Source organism: Bemisia tabaci, chromosome 4, assembly GCF_918797505.1.
Source record: "Bemisia tabaci chromosome 4, PGI_BMITA_v3".
In the NCBI taxonomy this organism is placed as follows: domain Eukaryota; kingdom Metazoa; phylum Arthropoda; class Insecta; order Hemiptera; family Aleyrodidae; genus Bemisia; species Bemisia tabaci.
Genome location: NC_092796.1, coordinates 35,371,368 through 35,383,533, shown reverse-complemented (window position 1 = coordinate 35,383,533; position 12,166 = coordinate 35,371,368). Strand labels below are relative to the sequence as shown.

At 35.5% G+C, this 12,166-nt stretch overlaps 1 protein-coding gene across 1 annotated transcript; it reads left to right on the top strand.

The window, feature by feature from the left end:
- The first annotated feature begins 819 nt into the window (after window positions 1-819).
- Rab35 (RAS oncogene family member Rab35) lies at window positions 820-12,084 on the top strand. Its single transcript, XM_019041956.2, has 6 exons — window positions 820-1,113; window positions 2,506-2,680; window positions 4,553-4,677; window positions 6,271-6,395; window positions 7,413-7,589; window positions 8,479-12,084. The coding sequence occupies exons 1-5, from the start codon at window positions 1,062-1,064 to the stop codon at window positions 7,542-7,544; spliced, it is 609 nt and encodes a 202-aa protein (XP_018897501.1). The 5' UTR covers window positions 820-1,061; the 3' UTR covers window positions 7,545-7,589; window positions 8,479-12,084.
- Window positions 12,085-12,166: the final 82 nt, after the last annotated feature.

Here is a 12,166-nt window from a genome sequence, read left to right as displayed (position 1 = left end):
AGTTTGGCTTGTATGCTCATTTACAGTGCTTTACATTAGTCACTCATTGGGAAAACCAAGTGCCTGACTGTCAGTAAACCTATCAGTGAAACATTGGTATTGAAGGACCGATCGAGTCAGACCGTCGGTTATCAGTTGGACCGCGGTAGCAGAAAGGAACCAAGCGACATCAGCTATTGCAAAATTGAACTGGACAGTCTAAATTTTTACACGAAGACGTCTGTTCGGATTCCTTCGAAAATTTTAAGGGATTTGCTTCGTAAGAATTCTCTGAAATTTGCACAAAAATCCGCACAGCCTTTTTCATGTGAAAAATCAAATTGTCCACTTAAATTTGGCAATATGCGATGTGGCGGAGGCTTAACTGCTAGGATTCCAAAAGTTTGTTTGTTAGTTTTTTTTTCGGCGTATATTCTTGTTGTTCTATCATCACCCAAGTAAGTAACACAGTGCAATGGAAATGGCAATAATATTGCAAAATTTTGTTTAAGTATAAAGAAATTGCAATATTTTCGCATCATTTGGCCAACAAATACCGATTTAAAACGAGCATTTAAATTTGTTCCATGTGTGAGGAAGGTAGGTCATCTGCGTTGAAAAAAAATTGAAAATCCCAATTTTATTGCAATAAATTTCAATAAGAGAAGTCCCTTCAATCAGTGAATAGACAACATACCTTACAAAGCGAAATGTACACGTGTCTGCTTAGACAGAGGTATGTACTTCGTGACGTAACTCTGACGTTTAAAATGGCCGCCGATCAGTTGCTAGCTCACCTCCTGCCTTCTGTCCTGTCTCCTGTACCTGTTTCCCTGTTTATCCAGTTTATCAGACCTGAAAGACATCATTGTAGGGTGTAATTTCTGTTTAGTTTCAAGCAACAAAGATTTCTATTTTCTCTTTCCCTTTCTTTGTCGCAATAATTCTCCCAAGTGCCCGTAGTCTTTCGTAATTCGAAGTGTTTGCAGCTTAGTTCTGCGAGGATAAAATATCGTCAATATTATTAGTCAAATGAAGTCTTTTGTTGTGCAAGTACAACCAGCCTAGGGAGTGATTTCAGAATGGCTAGAGCATACGACCACTTATTCAAACTACTAATCATCGGTGATAGTGGTAAGTGATTTCAAGGCCTTTTTTGTTCAAATGGAAATTGCTTCCTTGAGATTGTAGACTTCTCTCGATTTGATCCACTGCTTCCACTGTCCTGCATTAGAACTGAATTTGAGTCTATTGGCAAACTATTCCGAAGTTTCCAATCTGAATACCTCATTGAAGGTTATGATCAAGAAAGCTCTGTGGGAGAGCTTATCAGATGCATTTTATTGTTTTCCATTGAGTGATTAGGTAAATCTCTCCATGCCCTTACTGCTTGGGTACGCTTTAATTTTTTGTTGAGCTGAGCAGGCGGTATTTTCCCCGTCTCAAGTGACAACCTCAAGCGTTTTGCAATGCTTCATTTTGCCCCATGCCAAAATTCTGCTGAATTCATGGATTCGTACCTAGCCAATGAGATAACACAGTGTGTGATGTATTTTTCAATCCAATGGTAATAGTAGCCGTGCCAGAGGCAAATAGAGACATCCCTGAAAATACAACCTTTCGCTGACTTTCTCAGCTATCTATAAATACGTTTCACTTGATTGTGCCATAATTTTTCAATGTACCCCCTCTAACATTAACTAATAATGAAGTAACAACCTTATTCCACGATTTTGAGCTGTAGGCCGCGCGCTTTAGTCCTTATTTAATTCTCAACATCTTTTAGTTAAACATAGGTACCTGCGGAACTCTTAGATAGTTTTCAAGGCAAATACTTGTTCAACCTCCTCTCCTGAAAACAGTTGGGCCAAAATCTCAATTCAGATGTCATCCTCAATGATTCTCATCACTCAAAGAGTTTTAACTTTTCCCTCCAAGAATACACCGCAATTCCTGATCATTTGTCGGGCGTGGCTGAATGGAATGTAACTTCGAACTGGATTCCTACTTTTGCTCGCAAATAGCCATGTATTGGGGAAATCAATTCGTCAAGTGAAATTAACTCTATTCAGATAACATATCATTTTGATTTCATCTCCTTCTCCACGAAGCATGTTCCCACTATCGCAATTAAGGATAATCGAAATTTATTTTTCGTTATCTCCAATATCCTAATTTTAGAATGTCTTTTAAAGAAAGAGATTGGGGTTTCTAGAATGACCCTCCAAGGCGAGCATTTTCTTTTTCTTCTGACAATTTCCACAATTTTACTAAAATTCTCGATGATTAATTTTATTGTGCAATTTAAGAGATTTTTTTCACGCGTACGTCATCAAAAATTGTATGAGAGTAGCGTACTCCGATCATGTTGAAGTCTTACCTTGGGTAGTAGATGCCTCAATTTACTGAGCAGTGTTGTTTTTGAGCTAAGCAGAGATAAACTCCTGTCTCAACAAACGATGAGCAAACTCCGTTTAATTCACGATTTTAAAGTTGTTGAAACATTTATGTAATTCTTCTTTTCAGGTGTTGGAAAAAGTTCTCTGCTCGTAAGATTCTCAGATAATAGATTTTCTGGAAACTACATTACGACAATTGGTGTTGATTTCAAAATCAGAACCGTCGACATAGATGGCGAAAAAGTCAAACTACAGATCTGGGACACAGCTGGGCAAGAACGATTTAGAACTATAACATCTACGTAAGTTGAACCTTCCTGCATTCTTAAATATCTTTTACATATGCTGTATCAAATGAAACAAATTTGGGGGAAAATGAACAATATAAAACGGCAATGCAAAGCTAGATGCCTTAAAATTGCATGCATCATATTGATGGCTAAATGAAATAAACTATGTAACTCGGTTGCAATGTTGTAGGGTAACAGTTCAAAATGTTTTCATGCAATTTTTTTTTTTTTTTTATAAAATGGATGAAGTCGCAGAAAATTTTGATACCTAGGAATCGTCGCTTAACTTTTCTGTAAAAAAATAAAACTTGAGCAAAGACTTACAACATCACAATCTGACGTACGCATAATTCGATTCAGCCATCAGTACAACGTTTTCAACTTTTTCATCTTGGATTAAAATTTTAATTTAAATCTAAGCTACTCTTCTAGAAATCGATAAAACAACATAATAAAAGGGGGCCTGTCCCATAAACCACTGCTCATTTTGGACACCACTAACAAGGGGAGGCTACCGATTGTCCCTCTCAGATCGGGTTCAAATTTGGCAGAGAGGTATATAAGAAACCGTATTTTTTTTAAGGTGCCAATGCCCAGCCTTTTTTGAGTTATGAATTTTTGAAGTTGCCGTTTTTGCGTGTCAGCGACGCGCTTAAGTTGAGCCTACTGTGCGCGCACCTTTTAATGTGATCCGAGATATGAAAGTGTCACATTCGTCCATTGGCCATGCGGTAGCGTGCTCGCTCACGGCGCCAGGGGTCCGGAGTTCGATTCTTGATCGGAAGATCTGATTTTTACTATTGATTATGTTGTTTTTTCATCGTTTCAACACATGAAATTATAAATCACCTTGTAAACGTTATGATTCTAATTATTTTTTATGTATTTTTTAATATTTAATTTTAATGATTTCTTGAGAAAAAAGGGGAAAAAAATATTATTCACATCCTAGCTTTTACAAAGTGACTTACAATTTGTTGTGATGAAGTGATTAAAAAACAAAATAATCAATTGTAAAAATTAATTTTCGGATCAAGAATCGAACTCCAGACCCCTTGCGCCGTGAGCGAGCACGCTACCGTTTGGCCGGTGGACGTATTTGACGTTCGTATATCTCGGATCACATTAAAAGGTGCGCGCACAGCAGGCTCAACTTGAGCGCGTCGCTGACACATAAAAACGGCAACTTCAAAAATTCATAACTCAAAAACGGCTGGGCATTGGCACCTAAAAAAAAATACGGTTTCTTATATTAACCTATTCTACCTCTCTGCCAAATTTGAACCCGATCTGAGGGGGACAATCGGTAGCCTCCCCTTGTAAGTGTAGACTTAAACAATATTGTATATTCTTCGAAAAATTCACTTAAAATAGAAGTGCAAGTAATTAAATATTACAATAATGTGATTGTGATAGCAGCATTTCGACAGTGAAACTCACAAATGACGTATCTCTTCAGCAGTCTTTTAAAAGCTCCCCTCCTATTTAATTTTTTTTGGAAAACTAATCAACATTATTCCCTGAAGTTTTTTAGAATTTTCGCACAGAGAATAAAAATCATGGACGTTTAAAGTGTTGACGTCTAGTCGTTTTCCATTTAAAATAAAGGTATGACGGGAAGCCTGCAGCGGTGCAAACCAAGATACATAGATTGGGCGTTTCACCGTTGTTGTATCTTTGTAGGCTTTAGAATGGATCTTGGGCCTCACACAGTCTCTTGTATGTAGCTGTAACTCATTTTTGGACTGTTTTTCTAAAAAGACAAGATTATAAATGATGGAATAGAAAACATAAGGTTTGCGGTTCATATCAAGAATGTAGCTGTTCATTCAAAATATCACTGTTTTAAAGCAATAATATTAATTAAGCCATTTTATTTTGCAGTTATTATCGTGACACTCACGGAGTCATAGTTGTGTATGATGTGACAAACGGTGAGTCTTTTGCGAACGTTAAACGCTGGCTTCATGAGATTGATCAGAACTGTGAAGTTGTTAACAAAATTTTAGGTGAGTTCTTTTTACTATCTTTGAATCAGCCATGGTGTTTTCCTTTTCTAAGTATAACTTCGGATCCTAAAAGTGTAAACATTGGTAGTAACTTCGTGTATTATGCATTGTATTTACGGAGAATACCTAATGTTGTCTATTAGTTTTACCGTGGGCTTATAGTCAGGGTAATAATTAAAGCACTATGCAACATATTTTCACTTGACCCCCATGTTGTTCACGCAACCCCATGTTGAAATTGATTTACACAGTGGGAAGTCTGGAACTCAACCATTGAACAAGATATAAGTATTTACAATTAACATTGGTTAAAAAGTAAAAATACAAGCAACACTATTTGTACAGCATAGAGTACATAGAGTCGTAATGTAAGTGGGAGAGCTGGCGCCACTTTTAAGCATTTTCCATGTCCCGAATTCCGAGACTCCTGTGTGATGCCGGGTCACTTTTTCGATACATAATCAATTGTTTGCGATACACGGGTACCCGGCCATCCGATGACAACAACAACAACAACAGAGGAGATAGGGATTACCACGTATTCCACACCGCCATTTTGGATCGAAAATGTATCGAAAAAGTGACCCAAACTCGGCGCACTCCGGGCTCGGAATTCGCCAAGCAGAACATGGCGCCAGCTCTCCCATTTACATTACGACTCTATGTACTCTATGTTGTACAGTCGGACTTCATTTGGTCTGCGTTAAAATACTTGTTAATATCTTGTTCAGAAGTTTATTTCCGAACTTTCCATCAGATAAATTGTTTTCTATGTAAGATTTTGAAAAGAAACGTGCACCATCTCCTCTCGTTAAGATCTTGTCATGGAGCCTATTTCCTTCTGAAAAATACTGAAGTCTCTCTTAACTCGAGAGATTACGCATCATTCTGTCCACAGTTCATGGCAACTGCAAATCAACATCTTAATGTAGCATGTTGAATATGTCTATGTTCAAGGGTTCCACGAAATCAGTTGTTATTTTTCAATAGAAATATAAATTTGGCACTGTGCATAATTTTCTATAAGTATAGAAGTTCGTAATAGTTACTAGAAGTGGTACAGAGTATGCAAATAGTTACTAGAAGTGGTACAGAGTATGCAATGTGTAAATTTTGTTTTATTAGCCAGATGGCTTCCAAAATTTTATGTCAAAATTAGGGCCCTGTCTATAATCACTGATTCAAATGTAGCAGTGTGAGCATGACCATTCTATGCTTTTACTTGCACATGATGCACCACCTGACACCTGGACAAGAATCGCAGCAGGATAGAGACTTGTTGCTCACAGAATTTTTTGAGTATGATGATAATTTGCACTCAAACTTTACATTAAAATCAATAAATTCAAACTCTCCGCTTGTGGAATAACCTGCATCAACTTATATCTAACAGAGTCGTTAGCAATGAAGAAAACCGAGAAAAGTCAAGGGAAAAAACCAATCAGGAAAAGTCAGGAAATGCTGGTGCTGGTATGGGATTTTTCAGTCACACATTGAGTAAGTATTACATGAACTTTAACCATCTTCACAAGAAGTTTCCATCAAATGCAATTAATTTTTTTTTTTTTTTTTTTTTTTTTTTTTTTTTTTCAGTTGGCAATAAGAATGATGCTCCAGAGAGCAAAGTTGTTTTGACAGAAGATGCTCAACGATTTGCAAATCAAATGGGAATCCAGTTATTCGAAACCAGTGCTAAGGATAATATAAATGTCGAAGAGGTAAGTGAAAAATGGAAAGTAAATGAAATGGCAATAGTTTTTTGGTGCACCAATGTCCTGTAAATTGTAGGTTCCAACAAGAGTGATGCTTATAGAAACTCTAGTAATATCTTTTACAACACTGAAGAATTCGACTTAGGATTTTAGGTTTTCAAGGGAATAACTTTCTACCAGTTGCTCACAAAAAGCATCTCAAAATGGGGCTAAGGTTGACAAAATAAACAATCAAAACCAGGAAGTTTTGCTACCAATTACGGGCGCATTTGCAATCAGGGAACGAAAATGAAGGAAGAAAGATAAACAGATGAACGCCTAGCTTCGACGATGTCATTGCAAGACTAGTTTTAGAGTTTTGCAATAACACACACTTGCAATAAATGTTGTAAGAATTATGTAAAAAGATCCAATCAGAACTAAAAAACTTCAGACAGTTATCAATCTTTCCCTTGTATGATTTCGTTCATTCTTAATCATACATTTGTGCTTTGTTTGTGTTAAGAAGAGAAAGATGATGTCTGAAACTATTGAAGTCGTATGTGAGATGGATTTATAATTGTTTGTGGTCTATTTATTTATGTTAGGTTTTCTGATATATTTCCTTAGCAAATCTGATAGCTGGTTACCAAGAAAAAAGTGTCCATGGACAAGTAAAATTTAAAAAGCACAATTTGGAAATGCATCAAGTAGTACTTTAGATTTTTCTATTTCTGATACGCTCAATTTCATGTTTTTGCAAGTTTTCTGGATGATGAAATTGGCCGATTTCCCGGATTTATTTTGTGCAACCAATCCATCACCTGTCCTTCGCTGATCATAAAAACTGTAGCTAAACTCTAATTACTTTGTATTCGAACCAGCTACTGAACCCTTTTTGTTTTCAGAATGTCATTCTTGATGGTGCGATTCAGTGGAGTTGCAAAGCAACTAATTGCGTTGATGTAAACTAGCCAGGAAAAAAAAATTACGAGCTCAACCGATTGTTCCTCTATCATTGCTAATGTTATGATTTTTTTTCAGATGTTCATGGCAATAACAAGGCTAGTTCTACGATCTAAAAAAGAACGAAAAGAACGACAAGCTAATGCTAACAATGATATAGTCAATTTAAGGAAATCACATTTGAAATCAAATAAACGGAAGTTCTGCTAATTTTTTTACTCACCGTCACATAGGAATACATTGAATCATCGGGAGGTAAGTGTCGCAAATTAGTTAGACAATACAGGTCTACTTAAAAAAAAATGCATGGCATATGACAGGCTTTTCTGATGTCTTTTTTAGGGCTGTATTTAAAAGTGACCGATTTTTCACATCATCCATCAATATTCCTACAAAACGGATTTTTTGGGAGGAAATGTTGATCTTCCGAAAAATTTGTCTGCGAAAAAAATTTGAAGGAATGTCAAATGCTAATTTCTTGCATATCCCGGGGATTATTTACTTACTGACTATTTAATTCAATCCCTTATTTAATTACCCTAGAGACATGCATGAGTGTAGAAAGTTTTTCAGGGAAAAAAATCAGTTGCAATCTCGGATTCAAAATTTCCTCACTTTGTAGAAAGGTCAGAAGTATGCATTGAGTCACAAAATTTGCGCTCTTCTGTTTATTTTTATTTTCTGATTTATTGGGAACAACAAATTTCGATGACCTAAGTGAGAAACCACCTATCTCCATTACGGTGTTCCAAAATTTTCACTCCTATTTTATTATTTCAAAGAGAAATGAGCCAGCCAAATGGCTTGAAATTTTTGCAGAATATTCTGCCAACAGGAGAAAAATCAGGGAAGTTTTTAAAAAGTCAAATTGACTCTTTGAAGGAAAAATTAAGTATGACAGGAAGTCTGCAGCGACACAAACAGAGATACGTGGTTTTGCACCGTAGGCATCGATTTGCCATTCAAAACACTTGGAAATGGTAAACTTGCTGTATGTTGCATGTATGATTACTAGTCATTCACATTGTGTAGATGCTGAGGAGGGCTCTGCAACTGCGTCTGTTTTGGAGAAAATTTAATGTGCTCATAAGATAAACTTTAAATTAAATTTTAAGTGTATATCAATTTTTTTCTCTGTTTTTAGCTGTAACCCACAAGTAAAGCCAGTCAGTCAATTGAGCCCACATAGTCAGATAGTTGAGAGTTTCAAGGATGTCATTACAGCTTAAGAACTCCATCGACCTGCCAGTTACGTCTTCGAGTCGTCTCTCTCCACTAACAGTCATTCCGAAGCCCCACATCAGCTCTTGAAGAATATACAGGAGTCAGAACACTTAGCTTGTGTTGGCGAATGTGTAATGGAACTGTACAATACATGTTTTGTCAGTATGAAATGTCATCAAAGGTATCATCAGTGTACAGAATTTTCATCAATCGATTGAGGATTTGAGGAAAATTCAAGTCATGCAAAGGAAGATGTAAGAAATGATTAGATTTTACTTTGCAGAAAATGAAGTCTGAAGAAAAAGGTAAAGCAAGTTCTTGTGCTAAACAGTTTTACAAGAATCATCCTTTGAAAAATGGCATATGATTTCACCAACCAATTGAATGATAAGATTAACCATTGAACGCACCCACCAAGCCGCACATATGTTTACTTTTTTCCAGTATAGATGTCAGAAAAAAATATTTTTTACAGCTTCTCCTCATAAGTAATTGGGTCCTTTAGCAATGATGTAATTAGTTTGACTTAAAAAGTTTGTTCTCTGTGCAGCTGTAAATAGGTATCCCAACAATATCCTCATTGCAGCCAAGTAGAGTGCGATGAATGATGAAATTAAGTTTAATTTCCAAGCGTTTAATCACAACTCATTACAATTTCAACCAATGCTGCATTCTAAAATGTTGTTGAACTTTGATGACAGTGAAATTAAGATTATTTTTGTTTTCACATGTGAGTAGGAACAGAAATTATGAGCTTTGATGTTTTTCTTCAGTATCATGAATCAGGTCGAGGCCCATCTTTTCAGCTCCCATTTGTTATGAGAGAAAACGGCAAATGCTGTCGCAGCTGTCAACTGCTCTTAAAGATGAAATATCTTTGAGGTACTTTCTAACTTACCCGCACTATGTACCAAAGACTGTTATTTGATCGACTCGAGGGCCAATATTTTTTGTTATCAATTCCTAATGAGGACCAGTGTCTCTGCACAATTTAAAACGCATTCCAATTTTACTATCATTCAGCTGTGTAGTGCGCTTTTTGCACTTTTGTTTTTATTTTAGGCTTGTGTGCCACTGAAAGTATTATACTGTGTAGCCTCACTCTGCCCATTTCTTAAATTAATTGAAATGTATCCTAAAACTGAAGTTCGTTTAAATAAGAGGATTTGCAATGAGTCAGCTTTTGTATTTGTTTAAAGTGTCAATTACGTAGGAACTTGCATGTCCTCTTTTGCCAGCAGTGTTTGAATTTCTTCCTGTACACAACTTCAGAAGGCTTTAGGGAAGGGCTTCAGGGCTTTAATTCAGTCCCAGTCTAGGAGCAAGACATTTCATCGCTTCATGGCTGCTTCTTTCAGAAATGAATCTGTAAGATTTAATAGTGGAATTGTATTATTGGAATTGATAAACTCAACTCAAGACATTTTTATGTTTTCTGGACAAGTTGCGAAGTCCACCTTGACTCCTATACCAAGGAGTTCTAGCAATTTAGCCAGTTGAGTCCATTAATTCCTTTTCTCATTTGTTCTATCCAAAATCAGACTCATCATTCAGAAACTCGCAAATTCTGTGATGAAATTAACAGAAAATGGACAATGTTTTACTAGCGGTTTTGGCGTAGTTGGGAGTGACTTTCTGTAGCCTCAAGTAAAGGATCAATCGTTTTCCGAAGGGTCAAATAATATATTTGCATCAAATAGTTAATGTACACCTGTTTAAAATTCATTTGAATGGTTGCATTTTTGTTATTTTTGTACTGAAAGCTTCAATTCTTATGAGTCATTTTCCCCCTGCAACCTGTACCTACGTCCAATTCAGCTCTTTCTTTGTAATTTTTATTACTATATAATTCTTTTGATTAAATCATGAAGTTTTTCCTTTTCTACACATACTTTTTTGAAGGGTCAATGCAGTATTTAAATTTTGATCACAGTTATGGTGTATACATGTTTCTCCCTGAATCTTATGGAATTTTTCTCTATGTCTGTGCTAATTTTTAATAGTTAATTTTTCAACCATACCTGTTAAAATCGTATGAAGGGATAATAATTTTTTATACTTCAGTACATTATGTATGCATGGAAAAAAGATTATTACATCTTATACCCCCGCATAGATCTGAATGTGAAATTTCTCAGAAATGAGTTTCTAGAATGAATAATTTTTTCCTGTCAAATATTACTTGGAGCGTGTTTTTATTTAGGCAGAAGGATTGAGGAGACAGGAACAGTTGAGATCAAAACGGATAGAAAAAGAACAAATTTGTTCAGTATTTGCTCCTCTTTTTCCTTTCTGAAAACAGAGGATTTTATTTATGGTATACGTTACTTTGTTTACCTATTTAAAAACGATTATCTTGTAGCTTGCTTCAAACTTGATTCAAAAGAATGAAGACTGTCGAAAGGCTTTATCAATAAGCAATCTCATAAAATTCAGAAATCTAATTAGTGCTAGAAATCACTGTAAATGAAAAACTGGAGGGTAGAAAATTATAAAACATGCCAGAAAAGTAATTAATGCCTTAGCTCCCGTGCACTTGACAAAAGTGAGTAAAAAATGCTGATTTTCTAATTAATTCAAGAAATCCTAGGTATTGGTTTTGTGATTGTAAAGATAGTTTCAATCGGTATTACAAATGTATTTGGTAAAAATTGACAAACTTGTTAAATATGATTAGATAAGTCTGCCTCATCACTTTCAAGAAGGTGTTCCCACCTGAACATTTCGGAGACTCTCATTCTGTAATTTTTTTTATATTTTGTGACCACTTTCCATGTTACACTCCACTGATGTTGCTTGTACTAAGTACATGCAAAAATACATGAAAAGTGCATTCAAATTTTTTTCAACAAAATCTTTGAACTACTTTTTTCCCCTATAGGTTAGCAAAGTCTCAGTGTAGATCTTGATGAATAATTAACAGCTCTGTACCTTCTTAATTATGGCAAGTGAGATCCTTAATTACGCTTCAACTCCAGATGTTTTAAAAAAAAACAAAAGCTTACTAGGTTTTAGGTCCAGTTTTTTTTTTAAACCGTACATTTTTTTTCATTCTTATATTTTTACTTTTTGTCATTCAAATTAAATTTTTGACAGTCTCTTGAATGTTCAGTGACTCGCTTTTTCTTGATCTTTCACATACTAAATATTTTTTCATTTAGGATGGCGGAATCAACTGGACTTGAAATCATAAAAACCGTCATTATTGATCTCTTCTTCTAAAAAATTCATAATCTCCTCACAAAGTACCGAAAACTGCAGGTCCAATGCTTTTTCTGTAACTAGGCTAAACTCGATAGATTTCCTTTATCAAAAACAATGCTAGGCTAAGGCATGTTCTCGAATTTTTTTCAAATGAAAAATTGCTGCGACTGGATTGTATTATATTAGCGCTGTAAATATCTTCCAAGAATTGTACCATTTTTATCAAGTTACCATTTGGTATAATTTGCTATGTATACTTTTCTGTAAGGGTATACTTTTTTGTATCTAGAAATGTGTAAAATACATTATTTTTATAAATTTATGAAGGCATTGTTGCTTCTATTGAAATACTTTCTCAAACTAATTTCCCCCAAGTGAAATGTATCCGTTGTCCTTTCAAACCC